The sequence below is a fragment of the Polistes canadensis genome, unplaced genomic scaffold (genome assembly GCF_001313835.1).
Source record: "Polistes canadensis isolate GaletaPanama2010 unplaced genomic scaffold, ASM131383v1 scaffold_209, whole genome shotgun sequence".
Classification (NCBI taxonomy): domain Eukaryota; kingdom Metazoa; phylum Arthropoda; class Insecta; order Hymenoptera; family Vespidae; genus Polistes; species Polistes canadensis.
In genome coordinates this window covers 169,813-187,382 of record NW_014569756.1, presented here as the reverse complement: position 1 = coordinate 187,382, position 17,570 = coordinate 169,813, and the positions used below count along the sequence as shown (strand labels likewise).

General features: G+C 29.0%; 3 protein-coding genes and 1 long non-coding RNA gene across 6 annotated transcripts; 2 read left to right on the top strand and 2 right to left on the bottom strand.

Moving 5' to 3' along the window:
• Positions 1–568: 568 nt before the first annotated feature.
• Positions 569–5,724, bottom strand: LOC106789975 (E3 ubiquitin-protein ligase Bre1). Of its 3 annotated transcripts, none has more exons than XM_014754567.1 (16): positions 5,517–5,724; positions 5,249–5,423; positions 4,766–4,952; positions 4,510–4,698; positions 4,159–4,280; positions 3,836–4,072; positions 3,641–3,766; positions 3,380–3,553; positions 3,037–3,294; positions 2,796–2,927; positions 2,316–2,587; positions 2,095–2,248; positions 1,809–1,922; positions 1,195–1,597; positions 993–1,087; positions 569–910 (listed from the first exon to the last, which is right to left on the bottom strand). In XM_014754567.1, the coding sequence occupies exons 2-16, from the start codon at positions 5,396–5,398 to the stop codon at positions 629–631; spliced, it is 2,895 nt and encodes a 964-aa protein (XP_014610053.1). In that variant the 5' UTR covers positions 5,399–5,423; positions 5,517–5,724; the 3' UTR covers positions 569–628. The 3 variants fall into 3 exon arrangements, with proteins under 3 accessions (XP_014610053.1, XP_014610055.1, XP_014610054.1); XM_014754569.1 differs by having other exon boundaries at positions 1,195–1,579; XM_014754568.1 differs by having other exon boundaries at positions 4,525–4,698.
• Positions 5,725–6,232: 508 nt separating this feature from the next.
• LOC106789978 lies at positions 6,233–8,016 on the bottom strand. The gene is made up of 3 exons (XR_001382048.1): positions 7,938–8,016; positions 6,392–6,696; positions 6,233–6,323 (listed from the first exon to the last, which is right to left on the bottom strand). It is a non-coding gene; the product is annotated as an uncharacterized LOC106789978 (long non-coding RNA).
• Positions 6,412–8,268, top strand: LOC106789977 (tektin-1). Its single transcript, XM_014754572.1, has 6 exons — positions 6,412–6,523; positions 6,605–6,895; positions 6,984–7,256; positions 7,373–7,595; positions 7,654–7,872; positions 7,940–8,268. Exons 1-6 carry the CDS (start codon positions 6,432–6,434, stop codon positions 8,075–8,077), a joined length of 1,236 nt encoding a protein of 411 aa, XP_014610058.1. The 5' UTR covers positions 6,412–6,431; the 3' UTR covers positions 8,078–8,268.
• Positions 8,269–8,386: 118 nt separating this feature from the next.
• On the top strand, positions 8,387–16,495 carry LOC106789976 (SAFB-like transcription modulator). Its single transcript, XM_014754571.1, has 14 exons — positions 8,387–8,827; positions 10,150–10,237; positions 10,379–10,551; positions 10,668–10,916; positions 11,018–11,042; positions 12,248–12,401; positions 13,520–13,560; positions 13,680–13,948; positions 14,120–14,197; positions 14,258–14,342; positions 14,451–14,698; positions 14,905–15,407; positions 15,764–15,937; positions 16,107–16,495. Exons 1-14 carry the CDS (start codon positions 8,705–8,707, stop codon positions 16,282–16,284), a joined length of 2,388 nt encoding a protein of 795 aa, XP_014610057.1. The 5' UTR covers positions 8,387–8,704; the 3' UTR covers positions 16,285–16,495.
• Positions 16,496–17,570: the final 1,075 nt, after the last annotated feature.

The following is a 17,570-nucleotide window of genomic DNA, read 5'->3' as shown; positions in this document are numbered from 1 at the left end:
ATACACAATTTCGAAGAAAAAGCCAAGAAAGTTTAGGATCAATTATGATACAAAAATGTTTCATTTTTTTTAATGCATACATGTTACTTTATATTTTGTGCCTTTAAAAAATAATTTTCAAAATATTTCTCCACAAGTAATTACTATTACCTTTTAATTTTTAAGATTAAAATTGATGAATAAATGTTTTTGTTGTTTTTTTCTTTTCTTTTTTTTCATAGATAAGGTAAATTTCATGTAGTTAAATGATTGCTGATAGAAATAATGCAATTTTTTCGTGATATATCACATTTAAACAAAAAAATGATACATTTTCGTGTGATCTATTATCATCATACTGTACATATATGAAATAGAAAAATTACGATATGCTTTTCCACATTGTGTCTGGGTGTGTGTACACAGATGTGTCAGACACAATGTGGAAAATGTACATACACGCGCACACACACGTGTCATGTATTGAGTTTCACATTTATAATAATAAATAAAAATATAAAAAATCCTTACATATAAATATATATATATATATGCATATATATATATATATATATTTACAGACACATTATCTGTAAATATTAATAAGTTACAGAACAAAATGATATATCATGATTTACAATTTTTTTCTTCATGTGGAAAGATACAATCGATGATAATCATTAGCTCCAAATGCACAATTACACTTGGGACATTTCCTTTGTCGCGTTTCATATCGTGTACGTAAGCAATCCCAACAGAACACATGGAAGCATTTAGTTAATACAGCATCCTTGCGTTTCACTTTACACGAAGGACATGTAAGAGTTTCTTTGTATTCCCGTAACTCCTCTGCCATTACTTCATCTAACGTTTCGGCTAATTCGATCTTCTTCATTCGTTCCACTTTACGTCGTAGCTGAGCTATCTCTTCCTGCAAAATATAAATCGTATATTTAATAATAATAAAAGAGTACATTTATTTAAACACGATTTTTAAACATTATTTTATTTACTTGTAGTCTTTTTGTTTTATATGCTTCTGCTTCTAATGAACTGGTTTTTTCCGCAACAACTTGTTGTGCTTCTTTCATCTGAGAATGATATTTTTCTAAAAATGTAAGATAACAAGTTAAACATTTACAAACTTACAATCATCAAAATGTTATGTTTAATCTAACTTTGTAAATCTATTATTATCTATCTCAATTAACTTACCAAGATGAAGTTTAAGATCTGCCGCAGACTGTGCACTTTCAATAGCTTTTCGTTTATGCATTTCCATAGCCTGTTGTCTTAAAGCCAATTCTTTTTCAACAGTGGCAAGAGAGTTTTGCAATAAACGTTCTTTTTCTTCTAATTTACGAACAACGACATTAGCAGCTTCTACTTGCGTTGTTAAAGTAGATACTTGCTCTTTTAATACATCTTTCTCTTCCCTAGCTAACTTGTGCAATTGATTGCTTTTTATTCTTTCTGTCATAAGTTTAAAGTTTGCGTCGTCCTTTTCACGTAATTGTTGTATTAATCTTGAATTTTGTTCTTGCATATCTTCAAATGCTTGACCTGTTACTTCCATTTCATTTAAAAGAGCTTCTTCCTCCTGCATCCAGACACAATTCTATTTAGTGTTATGCCACCGTTCATATGCATAACAATAATCGAGTTCATATTATTATTAATATACATGTAAAGCTCTTGGTATAATAGTTTAAATATAAAATATTAATGATCATAATAAAATAATCATAATAATAATATTATTATAATTTTAATAATCTGTAACAAATAAAAAAACACTGAGAGCAAATAGAATAATGTGTGAGATCTACCTGTTTCTGAGAAGCAACTTGTCGCTGTAAGGTATACGCTTGCTCTTCTAATTTCTTTATTTTTATTTGTGCATCTTCATCCGCTAACTTCTTTCTTTCTTCACGCTTACTTTCCTAACATATGAAAAGTAATATATTTAATTTCAGCAACTATCTCATATAAGATAGTTACATTTTTTTTTGTTTAATTATTAAGATAGTTATATATGTCCACATTCCTAATACCTGTATATGAATTGTACAAATATTAAATTAAGATTGATATAGAATCGCGATAAGTAAATACCTGAATTTTTTTAATTTGTTGCCTCAATTCTTCTAATTCAGCTCTTGTCTTACGTTCGGCAGCCATTAATTGAACCTTATCTCTTTGTTCTTTTCCAACTCCTTTATACATATCTAACAAGAGCTTCATTTCCTTCATTTCATTAACAGCTTTTCTATAATTATTATTATAATAAAATAAAGGATTATAGGAAGTTTAGAAAAAATTATGTGTCTTCTTACTTGAGTTGTGCTTTTAAATCTCTGACAAGTTCAGACTCAGCTACTTTTGTATCTTTGGTACGATGTGCAGGATCACGATGTTCAGTTTTAATTGATTCCTTTTTTATATCTTTTTCTCGTTTTATATCTTTCTCTTTTTTTAACGTAGGTGACGTCAATGTAACAGAATCCGGCGTACCTTTATTACCATCTCCTTCATCTACTTCTATTGTTTCAACTTCCTCATCAACACCAGATTCTCGTTTTATAGTTACTCCGCTTTCTTCTTTTATCTATATTTTATATTTATATAAATTAAATATATGTCAATATTTATGACAGCGGACAATATTAAAAAATTGCGACAATTTTGGTTAACATTTATATTATAAAATAAATCATAAAATAAATTTTTCAAATTCTTTATTCGGTCTACTATCATAATTAATTGCACATATATATAATAATTACTATAAATAAATAATTTGGTTAACTTTTTACCTGTGTCGAAGCAGGCAACGAATTAGATGCATCTTCCTCTTTTCCGCTACCATCCGAATTACTACCTTCTTTGTTTTCTTGTAAAGTTTGTTGTCCAAGCTTAGTCGTTAATTCTTCCACTTCTTTTTTAAACTAAAAAAAAACCCAACAATTAATTTCTTTTTTATCTATACAAATGTATGATATTCTAAGTTAATAATGATTTATAGTGTTATCAAATAGTATAGAACATATAACATACCCTTGATATTTCGGTAGAAGCTTCTTTATATTTGCGTTTATATCGGTGTACCTCACCTTTCAATTGCTGATTATGATTTTGTAAAGATGTTATTAAATGTCTCATTTCTCTATTAATAGGACCTGTTTGTTCATTAGCAGCTAAATTCTGTTCAAACTCAATGCGAAGCATTTCATATTCTTTTCTTAATTGAGCTAAAACATCTTCTAATTGAATACACTCTCCACGTAATTTTTTTTGAGCCATTAATTCTTCACTCTAAGCAAATAAATTATGATAAATATTAGCTACAATTTAAGATACTGTAAGAAGAGAAAAATGTTATTAAAAATATAAATTCAACCTCCATCATCTCGATATGTCGTAAATGAGCGTTTTTACTGGATTGCAATTGTTGACGGGCATCATCCAATTGAGTTTTTAATTGCATCGACTCATTGTATAATACGGAAAATTGTGACTGTAAACATTTATACTCTGTTGTTTCTACAATTACTGATTCTGGCAGTTGTCGTATCTACAGAAAAAAAATATACACAGTAACGTATAAATATAACATTAAAAAAATAAAAAATCAAAACGAAAGAATTAACAAAATATTTACATCCATCTTTAATTTTTCTACTTCTTTTAATGCATCGCGATGCTGTTGATGCAATTTATCTAATTCTTGTAACCTATTATTTGCTAGTTCTCGTGTTTCTTCGAGTTCTCTTTGTAAATCCTCAAGCTGTAAAATAAACAAAAATATTCGATAACATCAAACACAATATACATACGAAATTAATCATTTCCTTACCTTTGTTTGCGAAACACTGGAAGCAACAAGAGTATTTGGTTTATTGCTACCTTTTTCGTCCGTTCCATGAATTTGTTGAAATGCTTTTAATTTTTCTATAGCTTCTCCTAGATGATGCTCAAGTTTATCGTTTCTTGCACGTACTTTATTTAATTCATACTGCAGATCATCAACTTGGTTTCTTAATTCTGCTGCTAGAGTATCTTTACCTGTTATGGTATCTTGTAACTCTGACATCTATAATTAATTCATTAAACACAATATATTTGGAAGAAAGATAAAAATAAATTAGAAATCAATTATTAAAATTTTGTAATAATTACTTTTAATGAAATTGTATGATACTTTTCATGAAGTTGTATATTTATAGCTTGTAAATTCCTATTTTCCATCTGTATTTCAGCGTTAGCTCTACGTACAACTTCATCAATATTTGGTGCCTCCTCTATAATAATACATTATTCATTATAGTTATTTACACTCTCTAATTAACACCCTGCACTATGATTTAATGCATGGAGCTATATACCATATTCTTTTCAATATTTCATAAGTCTTATATTTGATTTATAAAATTCTCCACAAGTAAAACTAGTGTATTTCATGCTTAGGCCGTAAAGTGTACAAGTTATAGTGCAAGGGGTTAACAAAATATGATATTTAAAACATGTTACCTCCGTCAAACTCGCCTTTAAGTGCAAGGGTTATCTTTTCATTTCTTTGAGATAAACGATCAAATGCTTGTACAACTTTGGAAACAGCACGCTTAGATACTTGAACACGATTTGCTAATTTATCATCTAATTCTTCTTTGTCCCAGGAAGATAATTGCATGAGGAAAGAAGTAGTCGCCTCGCTTTCATCTGTAACATATATTAAATAATCATAGATATGCTCAAAAATAAAAGTAAACAAAGTCGTGCTTCTTACTCTTATTTTCCGATTCATCAGCTGTCTCTGCATCAAATCTTTGAAGTAATACACGTATATCTTCGTTCAACTGATTCCAATAACGATTGACAACATTAAGTACTGCATCATCCTGCATTTGTCTTTTTTCTAATTGTTCTATGCGTTGTCTTAATTCAGCTTCCATTCGATGTCGTTGCTCTAACCTCTAATAAACAAAGTTTAAATATATGCATTAAATATAAAAAAGTATCAAATAAAAATAAACATAATAAAGTATTAATTTAACATAAGTAAACAAAACAAGAAATAATAAAAACTTGTAAAAATCTTATCTTATACACAACTGTTATTTAATACATGCTTAGATCTTATATGAAAAAAATTTATTTATCGATATCATCCATAAATAATTTCAAATATAACCTATAATAATAATCATTTATAAAAATTCATTGTGTATATAATAAGATATAGTATTTAATCGGAAACAGATCCTTATACCTGTGATAATTTTTTATTTTGAAACTGTAGAACCTTCATATCCATTTCTTCAAGAGTTGATATTGGCCCTATAAGAATGGGTTCAAATTGAACCTTTTTAATAGGTGGTTGTGAACCTGAATCTCCACCATCTGCTGGTCGCTTCGACATTTTTAAATGATGTTATTTGTCTTGTCTGTAATAAATAAAAATACAAAATTGTTTAAATATACATAATATATCGATAGGCATTAAGAATATGTTTATTATTGATTAGGACGAAAAGTACCTTAAAACGGATATAAATTCTTCCAAGAATCTCTTTTTAAAAACTATTTAAATACTCTTATCATGTATTGTCATTTTAAGAGAACGAATATCTGTCGAAGTGTTATTATTTCGACAGTTCTTCACATTTTATTAAGAAGTATCGTTCTTGGATAGAAAGCAAACGCTTATAACGGAAGCCGCCATTGTGGCACAACTTTCGTGTTAGGCTAATAAAAAAAGTGGAAAATACTGACATTTTATCAAGAGGCATCAACGTCATCTACAGATACATGTTAACCAATAGGAAATAAGGATACATGCAGTGCTTAGTACATCGTAAGAAACGATCTGATTCGTTGCTTTAACAACATTGTGCACACCAATAGGATTATCCTGTTTAACATACTTTTTTATTAAATAAATATATTACAAAAAGTTGTCTATATTTCTCATTTTAATATTTTTTATTGACAAATAGAATTAGAAATTAACAATCATTTAAAAATACATTCATCAATAAATATTTTTCTTTGTATTTTTGCGCACATAATATTTTTTTTTATTTCGAATTAATTTACCTGGGAAAATTTAAATTGACTTACTTTTGAATATTTGAATATTTTTAATGTAATAATATATTTATTATGAAATATTTAGTAATGTATATAATAAAATGAAGAAATAAATATAACATTATTTATACTAGAAAGAATAAATATTTAAATATATTATTTATTCATAATATACGTATCAGTATAATTAGAAGATTTGTATTAAAAATGTTGTATAGCTACGGATCTGTAAACGAGTTTCCTTGGAAACCACCCTGCAATGAAATCTGCGTGATTAAAATCCATAATGGATCAAACTTATAATTTCATGGATTTGACTTACCATCCTTTGTACGATTAGAATCTAAAATACTATCGCAAAAATGAAATCTTATACTGATCATGCTTTAATTGTGGTCCCACCACCACCTCCAAGATTTACGTTGAATGAATGGCATCTCAATAATACTTTCAGGTATTTAAATGCAGAATAATTTTTTTGTTCAAGGTTATTTTTTCCTTTTTACAATGAACATTTTTCTCTTCTCAAAATCAGATATCAATGCTCGGTAGCTCAACAAGAATTAGCTGATAGTCTTTTATCAGAGTCAAAAAGAGTTTGCGAGTTAACTGCTGAAACGGCTAAAACTAACAAAGAAGAAACAGATCATCAGCTTAAAGAAAAATTAGAGGATATTGATTTTCGTAAAAAAGAATTATTAAGAATAAGAAAAGAAGTAATTCTTGAAATTGATGCACTTTGTACGTACAAAGAGCGTATTATGGATGCACTTTCTTCTGTAAAAAGAAACGCTCTTATTATTTGTGAAAAATGTCTTATTGTGAGGTAAACAATTTGAATAAAAACACATTTCATATTATTTTTTTATATTTTAAAATCATATATTTTATTATAAAATATTATACAATCACAGGGAACATAGATTAGGTATAGATTTAGTACACGATCAGGTTGAAGCAGAATTATTGAAAGAGTGCGATGTGATTAAGGGTACAGAGATTTTGTTAACACGTATTTTGGAACAAACTCAAGAACAAATACGTAGATTAAAGGCTACTCTTTATTACATGGATCATGATCTTGAAGATAAAGAAAATAATTTACGTATCGACAAACATAATTTAACATTGAAGGAAACAAGTTTGAATTTGAGTCTTTATCATGGAACTTCTCGTCTTGATCCATCGTAAGGCATACATTTGTTGCATAAATATTTAAAAAAGAAAACATTATTTTCTATTATGTTCTACTTTAGAATAATCTATGGATAATATTGATAAGTATGTCTGTCTACCTATATAGGACTATAACACTGAACGAATGGGAAATGCAAACGAATAATAATATTATAACTGCCAGTAAAGAGATCAATAGTGCAAGACCTATGCGTGCTTACATTGATACAATAATAAAACAAACTATTGATGATCTTAATAGTCAGAAAAATGCAACAGATGAAGCATTTAGGAAACGTATAGAAGAAACCAAAGAAATAAAAACTAAATTAGAAGTACAACATTCAGAGGTATATCATGTACCTTTATAATATAAACTTCATTATTGTAAATTTACATTATTTCTAGATAATGCGACAAGCAAGTGAAATGACACGAAACATAACACAAATAGAAAAATCAATTGCGGAAAAAGAAGGATATATGGCCTTAGCTCATACAAGATTAGGCAATCGATGTCAACGACCTGGTTTAGAGCTTACTAGAGATCTTGTAGAAACATATCTCGTCAAAGAAGTACATGACTTACGTGAAATTGTCAAAGAATTGCAACAAACGCTCTGTGAGGTTTGTAATTCATGTATGATATTTATCAAAATGAATTTAATTTTTAATTTCTAAAATATACTTACAGGCTCAAGCATCACTGCGTTATTTATTAAAAACACAAATTCAACTCGAAGAAGATATTAACATTAAAACGAATACATTAAAAATCGATGAGGTTGATTGTATGACATTACGCCAAAGTATGAGTTATCATGCATATTAAAAATGCAATATACTTTTGCTTTTTTATAATCTTTAGATGTATACGTGATTTATAAAAAATAAAAATTAAACAATTTCATTGTTACTCATAATAGAAAGGAAGTAACAATTTTTATTTATCAGTATAATTAAATCGTACACGTTAAAAGTGTTGCAATTCACTTGATTTCATAAATAAATAAATAAATAAAATAAAAAGTCATGTATAACGTTCCATTATCGATATTGTAAAAGTTCAATCGATAGTGACTTTTTACTCGAATCGTTAAAGTTGGCAACACTTATTTAATGGAACGACTTCCGCCTGGTTGCTTTCTTTTTAGTGAGGGATGTTGGCTATTACAATGGATGTTGTGAACTTAGTGCGTTGCAATCTTTAACAGTTTACAGTTGTATAAGATTATTTTGTATAAAGAAGTAATTTCTTATTAGAAACGATAAACAGTTATTATTAATTCAGTCGTGTGAAAATCGTTGGATCGTTGCGTACAATTTTTACGTATTCACGATCTGTTCTATATACATATATACATATACGTGCATATATATATATATATATAGAGAGAGAGAGAGAGAGATATACTTTTCATCATATAGATAAAGAGAAGAATCTTTTTCTACCGGTGTAATGGCCGATGTAGAAGGAAAGAAGTTGACCGAGCTTCGTGTTATAGATCTTAAAACAGAATTAGAACGACGTGGTTTAGATAAAACAGGAAATAAGGCAGCACTTCTTGAACGTCTTTCTAAGGTATTATTTAATGAATTTAAATCTCTATTAGATTTTCGATCAAAAATATTTAAATATATATACATTAATTTTATTACTTTTCGTAACGGGTTTTCTTTTTCTTCTTTCTCACGTAGCATCATGTGTGCCGTCGGCCATTTTAACCTTATTGATTCTTATTCAGATTATTCGTAACGTAATTTATGTTGTATCTTGACATTAACGCAAAACGTTAGAAAACATTTGTAATACAACGCTCGTGTAGTAATTATGCCAATTACATGATATTTGTAGAAAAATTCTTGTAATATTATGATTATTATTTCTTTTTGTTTTTTATGTCTCGTGAAATGTTTAGCGAAACTTGATTCGATGTTAAAAATAATTCTTAATGGCTATTAATTCTTTTCTCTTCGTTTTACGCATAAAGATATGTTTTTTTCGTTAGACGTCGATGTATATATATATTGCGTAGTTTTAAATATATTATTTAAAGATTCTATATAATATGTGTATATACATAAGTTTTTAATGTATATGTTTTATATAGCCTGGCTATATAGAAAGACTAATTGTTAATTAATTACTATATACACGTATATATTTCATCAGAATATATTATTAGAAATTCTATTCTTTAATCAAAAAATAATAATGCTTTTCCCTTATTATAAAATTACATCTAGAGATAATCAATAATTCAGTATTATTTCAAGTATGAAATACTTGGAATATCTTATGTAATATCTTGAATTATATAAAGACAAAGTATTAATAAATAATATTTTATTACTTAATAATATATATATGTTCATCAATTATATAGGATGCTTATGAAACTGATAATACAAATAAGCAAGGGTAATTTTATATGAAAAAATGAATCGAAAATGTAAAATTAAATATGCCAGATACACGTATACTTGATTTAGTTTCAACTCATTGTCAGTGAATTTTACTATTTTACTCCCGGATATTTCAAATAACATTTTTGTGCTTCTTAATATTAATAAATCATTATCAATCAAAGTTTTTAGTTTTTAGAGTTGCAAGTTTAGTAGAGTGCATTCATATTTGACAAATTTTCGAATTGATTTTTTTCAAAAAACACAGCCTTTTAGATTTTTGAATTTTATTCTACATTTTTGACTTAGTTTTTCACGTAAAACCATTCCCTGTTCGCTTGTATTACCAGTTACAGAACATCTTGTGTAATTGATGAGCATATATTTTTTATAATAATTTATGTTAATAAATAATATTCTGTAGACAATAGAGACAAAAAATGATGGTGATGATTATTATTATTACATATATTATTATTATATAATAATATTGTTTAGGCTATATCTGACGATGGAGAAAATCCTGAAGAATATCTTATTGTGCCTTGTGGTGGAGTTTGCAAAACTAGTCCAAGGAAAAACAGTGGTACATAACTAATAACTTGCTTTTTATAATCTTCATTCTAATTTATATTAAAATTCTTTTGTACTAAAATATTTCATCCATCGATATACATTTAATATAAAGTTTGGTGAATTAACATAATTGAAAAAAATTGCTTCATAGTCACAGGAGTACCCAATCAAGATGATACTTTGGAATCATCTGAAAATCAGAAAGAGGAAATTGTTGAACCATTAAAGAAAGAAAATGTAGATACCCAAGATACTAGTAATGACTTAAAAGCAAAGTCAAAACCAAAACAGTTGTCTGAAGAAAATCTTGTCGCTAAAAAGGAGGTACAAAAATTCGTTTTACTTAATTTTTAATAAAAGACCTATTTATATCTATATATAACATTTTATTTATGTATTCTCACATTGTGCTACATTTAAAAATATTTTCGATATCAAAGGATACATCTACTGATGTTTCTGATAATCTTCCGAAAGAATCGGAAATCAAGCAAGAAACAAAAACTACAACAGTGAATAAAACTACACCTGAAAGCACACCAACTAGCGAGAAGAAACCTGAAACTGAGAAGATAACTACATCAAATCAGTCTTCAACTACAGGTGCAGTAGAAGCTAATGGAATGGATAATGAAGATTCCATTAATTTAACCATTGGAGAAGATGAAGAAAATCTCCTTGCCGAGGAGGTAAGTTCATTTGAATCTATTACATTATAGGCGTTTTTTTAATTATAAAATATATTATGCTTAACAGCAATGAACTTAAATCAAATGTTTCTCGTTTACAGACTGAATCCCATGATAGGCATAAGGGTAAGTCAAAGGTTAATTTTATTTTAATTATAGCATAGATTTACATATGGAGAATTAGAAACTAGAAATAGTAGTAACCTTAACTATGGTCCTGAGTAAAATGCTCAAATCTGCGACGGCATCAAGACTTTCGGAACATGTTCAAGTTACGACGTGTAACAGCACATCAATCCAGAATTGGGGGCAGTATTGGTATTCTTCATTGCGTTGTACATCTTGTACAACCTTCGCTTTGGCCCACGAGTTACGCAAGCTGAACTCCAACATACAACAGGAAGTGATCTTCTCTTTTGCTAGTCAAGTGGACGGAGCAGATATCTTCACAAACAATAGCACATGCTGTGCTTCAAAAAGGTTTCAAGCAGAACGAAAGTACTTCGTATCACTTACGTGCAGCCAATGCCAGAGTTACATAAGACAACCCGTATATTCAATAAGCGCTAGTTTTTAAGTTAGTTAACACTAGAATTTGATATACCCGTTACATTAATTATGCCTGCCGCATAGAGCATCGTTGGATCATCAAAACACATTGTGGATACAAGAAGATTTATGTGCGTCTCAACTTGGAAATGTCTTATATATATACATATCACAATTAAATGTGATATTAATCAGCATATGATTGAACTCACTATTTTCGATTCATCACACATATGGACTTACTGCAACTCTAAGCAGAATCGATATATTACATATGCTCGAATACATTTCCCCATGCAAGAATTTGATATATTCCAGGAATCACTTGATATTCATAAAGTCAAATAGATTTTATAAAATGAGCATTTCTTGCTGTCTACCTATCTACTACTGTACTCTGCATTGCTGCTTTCCCCTTTCTAGTTTCTCTTCTTGATTCAGGCTTCAAATTGACATCTTATATGTATATAAGACATGTATATGACATCTTATATATATATATATATATATACACATAAACGGAGAGGTACGAAGGTATTTGGCTTTATGTCTCTATCTTTGGTCCCCCCCGAAAAAAAGCTTAGGTTCACTGAGGTGGAACACTATGCCCAATGGAAAATGAGTTTGCAGTCCATGCAAGCCTCATCATTATTCACTGCGAAATCTTATAGTGCTCAGGAAAGTTCCTGATCGAGAGCACGAGCCATTAAACAGGAGTGTTAGGGAGGGAGAAGAATCAGGCTTGGCAGAAAGTGACTATGCTACCTTGATTGTCTCTGCAGATGGAGGTGAGAAGAAGAAAATGGAAGAAAACAAGAAGGGAGATTCTAAAGGGAGCGGTAGAGCAGAAGCTGGTGCCAGCAACAAGGAAGGGACAGCGTCTGGTGCAAACGTCGGGATGAAGAACAAGCAGGATGGTGGCGATGGAAGCAAGAGGTTGGTCTCTCATAGCTAAGTGGTTCACAGTGGTTCGACAACGAAATATTACACGACTCTCTGCTAGTGATGTTCTTCTGCCACATACAGTACCATCAGGATAAAATACTGTTGGACAATGGGATCCCCAAGATATAATGCTTCGTCACGGTCATATACAAGATCACTTTTTCCCTTTTTTTTCAATCGAATATATATATATATATATACATATATATATCAAGTTATCTATATATAACTTCTGTATTTAGGCTGTAATTCTTAACTCTGAAAAGTATGTTAAGAAAACGAGAAATTGGCTAGCAAACTTACAAAATCGTAGACCAACCGCGATTTTTTTTTTAGTGTTAACATATTCTGACGTTACTAATGAAAGAATATCTTAAAAAAAAAAAATAAAAAAATACATATATATATATATAAAATAAATTATTAAAATATATTTAAAAAATATGTTTAAAAAAGAAAATTAAAAAGAAAAGAAATATCAAGTGCTACGTTTTTGGTTCAACGAAGATATTTCTTTTTAAAAGAGACTACCAGTTCCATCATGCGCCATAATACAAGAACAATTTAGTATATTATGATTAATTCTACTTGGCAGAATGCAGTTAAATAACTTGTGTACTGAAAAACAATCAAATATGATTTACTAAAGACATTACCTACTTTAGACCGCGTAAGTGTATAAAAATATATATATACATAAAATAAAAAAATGTTAGTTTCCATCATGGCAAGACATGTGCTGTCAGAAGAACTGCGAAGGAGGGGCATCCGCTTTGGAGATACAGAGGGATTAATGGCATGAACTATTCCTATATGGATATCAATCATCGTACACAAACACGATGAATATATGGATAAAAACAGTGAAAATGCATGCTGTACTTTAAGTTAATCGAGTAATACTAGTGTATTATAAAAAGTGAAAGAAAGAAAATAATGCAAACTGTTATACGATATATGTTAAAAGATTGCTAGCCAAATTTATGTGCTTAACATAGTTACAGAGGTACTTATGAAGCCTCAGATATAATGATAGTTATTTAATCTTTATGTTTGACCCAATAAAATATTTGTTTAAACATATATAAAACATGATCATATATTTTCAGTGTGGAGTCTGGCAGCAAGAGTCAAAAACGGGAAGATAAAGGTAAGTTTTTTGTTATTGTAACGTAATATTAATTTGAATTAAAAGTTAAGTAAATTTACTTGGAAATCTGTATCTGTATTCAATAATTTTTATTTTTATACTATTTATGTAATTCACAGATAAGAAGACTTCTCAAATCGGTCCTGTGAATGCAAGTAGCAGGAATTTGTGGGTATCTGGATTATCATCGAGTACTCGGGCTACTGATCTAAAGCAAATATTTTCTAAATATGGAAAAGTGATAGGTGCTAAAGTTGTTACTAATGCTAGAACTCCAAGTGCAAGATGTTACGGATATGTTACTATGTCTACGAGTGAAGATGCTGCTAAATGTATACAACACTTGCATCGAACTGAATTACATGGTCGAGTGATATCTGTTGAGAAGGTAACTGTTATTATTTTTAATTTTCTTTGTTGCTAGACCTTTTACTTAATTCCAAACAAATTAGAACCTAATTCATTTATCCATGTTTTTACATTTATTCGTTTAACTAAATAAAATCGGAACATTTGTTACTCGTTCGTTTTCTTACAATATAATTTCCGATTTTTTTAGGCTAAAGGAGATTCTCAACAAAGTCATATGCGCAAACGTGATGCAGCAAATGGAAAGTCAGAAAAGAAAGAAGAAAAGGAGTTTAAATCAGGAATGCAGCAACTAGTGTCAAATGATACAGAAAAGAAAGAAGAAAAGGATAAGGCTAAAGATAATCATGAAGCTAACGAAAGAAAAGAGAAAGAAGCTAAGAAAGAAGGCGAAGAAAAAGGACCTGAACAAGGTATGTCTTTTTCACTAATTTTTTCTCTAATTAGCACAACACAATAATATTTATAATTTAATTTACATAAATAATTTAATATTCTTATGAGACAAATATTTTATACAGTCAAGAAGAACGACGAGAAAAATGAAAATATCGATGCTAAGAAAACTGAACCAATCGATAAAAAGGAGGAAATATCCAAGGAATCCGATTCTCGATCAACTAAATCTACCAGTAAGAAACCAGAAAGTGAAAGAGGTCGACGAGAGGATAAACGAATTCGTCCATGGGAGCATCATCGTTCTTACAGTCGTTCGCGTAGTCGAGAACGCCGTAGACGTGATGACGTTCTTACTTTTGCGAAAATAAGGGTTAGTATACAAAAAAAATATATATATATATATACTTTAACATTAGATTTATGAATTAGTTCAAATTTTTTTCTTTTTATAAATACATATGATCAATTCTATGAATTCTTTTTTATTCTGGTTTTAATATAATATATCTCATAAAAAAGTAATATTAATAATTATAAGAGTTCGAATAAATGCGACAACAGATTGATAATTCGCAGGAGGAACGTGAAAGACAGAGATTACGCGAACGTGACAGAATGTTACGGGAAGAGGAAAGAAGACGACGCGAGGATATGGAAAGACAACGAGAAATCGAACGTAGGCAGAGAGAAGAGGCAGCTCGATTGGAAAGAGAAAGAGAGAAATTGAGAAGAGAAAGGGAAAGAATAGAACAAGAAAAGGCGGAATTACTTCGTTTAGAGCGAGAACGTCAGAAATTGGAAAGAGAGAAGTTGGAACACGAAAGATTGGAATTAAAGAGACAACAAATGCGTTTGGAAGAAAGTAGACGTGCTCCACCACCACCTTCAATCAAAAGATCATCCAGCGATAGAAGGGATCCTAGAGATATGTACGTTGATCCGGAACGAAAACGTATGGCTACGGAACATAGCAGAAGACATAGTCCGGATAGAGTTAGTGATAGAAGAACTGAGATTATGGATCGTGTTTCTGATAGACGATTAGATCCGTCACCACCTACACGCTACGAATCGAGCAGGTAATTAAAAGATACAATTAATTTATTATCATTTAACAGTGTGTATCTAGTTATTGCGTTGATTTGGATTATAACTTTGTGTTGTATGTGTGTGTTACTCTTTTATAGATAGAATAAAATTATAGAGAAAAATTTTACCAAGCTTTATCTTCGAGTAATGTGAGTTTTTGCAGAAGTGCATCGGTACAGTTGCAATATCAAAAAATGCAAAATTTTCCTCTATAATTTTGGTCTAATTACAGAAAAAAAACTAAATTTTAATACAGCCGAATTATTAAATACTCTTTATATATATATATTTCGTCAAATATTTTAAGGACAAAAAATTAATTAAATTTCTGTTTATTTAATCACAGATCTACGCAAGAGATGGGATTGAAGAAAGAATTTAAACGCAGTAGTGAATTTACTTCAAGAAGTAATCGTCCAGAAACATTTTCTGATGTATCACGTGGAAGAGAAGTTATCGTACGTCGTGAATCTCTATCTGCAGCATCCTCGTCTATTGATCCACGACAAGTTAAAGAAAGGTAATTTCTAAAATGTTTGTTCTCAATTATTAATTATTATAAATAAAAATTTGGGTACATTTGTAAAATCTCGTGTTAGTAAAATGATACAATGATGATATTTTTTATTTTATATGTATACATTATATCATAAACGTGTTTTAATCAATTTTTTTCAAAAATTGTGTAGATACGAACGACCCAGTACTACAGCATATACTCGTGAACGCGAGGTTCGACGATCAGAACCGGAGTCTCATAGAAATTCTAGGGATAGTCATACTCGTTATAGTGAAAGCTTCAAACCACCGAGCTCGAGTGCACCCCGTAAGTACTATAAAGAGTACATACTCGAAAAATGTCTTTAATTTCCTGCACACCATCGGGTCATATATTAAACTCGTATAGAATCATATTTCTATGATCCATTATATGAAGGTTTATTTTTTTTTATCTTATCGACGTTGTATTAATAATCTTACAACTTAAACATATATAATGGATTATCTATTTTTTTATTTTTTCATTCTATAAGAAGTATGCACAAATCTTTAAATTGAAAAATTTATTATTTTTTTATGTTTTTTTATGGAAAAAATATTACTACAGTTTTATTATTTTAGTAATTATCACGAGATTTTCATAAATGATGTGTGCATGTTAAGATTATTTGTAAACTATAATATCTTGGACACTATTTTGGTTTATATAAATTCTTATAGAAAACTTAATATGCAATACCCGATAGAATAAGACTGGATTTTTATTTTTTTTATTTTTTAATCATTTTCTTATTATTTTTCATTTAAAGATGTTACATTTCTATTTATTACATTTTACTATTGAACTTTATTATTAGACACTTAAACTATTCACTTATTATTATTGAATACTATTATATTTTATATATATAGTTAACAGTTTTTTTTTTAATTCGTAGTATAAACAAGAAAGTAGTATTATTTTTCCAATACCTAATTTTAAATGAATTCCAAAGTAGTAAACTCTACGTCTGATTAATTATAAAGAAAAAAAAAGAAATAAACGTTATATTATTAGATCTATATCGATAATCAACATTAACAAACATAATTATATTAGACTGATCTAACATTATCGAGAATAAAGTAGTATACCATAATAATTATTGTGAATTTGAAATGACTTGTGTTAGAAAGTGATGATTATGAAGATAAAGAAGAATAAGTCATGTTATTAAAAAAAATCTAATTATTAACGCAATGTCCACTGCTTTGTATGTTATAATTATTAATTCAAAGAAAAATAATTTTTGTCTCTCTACTTAATAATAATAATAATAATATTGTCTTTATTCTTATCTTGTGAGAAACAGACGTATAATAACATTAATTTTGCTCTTGTACTTATGTGTAGTTGGAAAATCATTACTCTGTTGTCTCATCTTTTTAATATGAGTGGTTTATGTTTCTAGTTTGTTTGTATTATTTTATTCTCACAGCGTGAATACATTATATATAAATATATATGAGCCGTTTATTTTGAAAGTGGCATAAGTCACTTTTTTTCTTTTTTTTTTTATTGAAAATAAAAAGATACCGTTCAATTGTAATTAGTGTTGCCATTAACTCGATTTTTTTTAAAAGTGACTTATGCCACTTTCAAAATAAACGGC

Excerpts from the sequence above, each read along its gene's own strand:
- LOC106789975 (XM_014754567.1), bottom strand. The coding sequence starts at position 5,398 with ATGTCGAAGCGACCAGCAGATGGTGGAGATTCAGGTTCACAACCACCT. Across the intron at positions 4,953-5,248 it reads AAAATAAAAAATTATCACAG|AGGTTAGAGCAACGACATCG; the intron begins GTATAAGGATCT and ends TTTGTTTATTAG. Across the intron at positions 2,928-3,036 it reads CTTCTACCGAAATATCAAGG|TTTAAAAAAGAAGTGGAAGA; the intron begins GTATGTTATATG and ends GTTTTTTTTTAG.
- LOC106789977 (XM_014754572.1), top strand. The coding sequence starts at position 6,432 with ATGAAATCTTATACTGATCATGCTTTAATTGTGGTCCCACCACCACCT. Across the intron at positions 6,896-6,983 it reads GAAAAATGTCTTATTGTGAG|GGAACATAGATTAGGTATAG; the intron begins GTAAACAATTTG and ends ATACAATCACAG. Across the intron at positions 7,873-7,939 it reads TGCAACAAACGCTCTGTGAG|GCTCAAGCATCACTGCGTTA; the intron begins GTTTGTAATTCA and ends ATATACTTACAG.
- LOC106789976 (XM_014754571.1), top strand. The coding sequence starts at position 8,705 with ATGGCCGATGTAGAAGGAAAGAAGTTGACCGAGCTTCGTGTTATAGAT. Across the intron at positions 10,917-11,017 it reads AAAATCTCCTTGCCGAGGAG|ACTGAATCCCATGATAGGCA; the intron begins GTAAGTTCATTT and ends TCTCGTTTACAG. Across the intron at positions 14,343-14,450 it reads AGAAAAAGGACCTGAACAAG|TCAAGAAGAACGACGAGAAA; the intron begins GTATGTCTTTTT and ends TATTTTATACAG.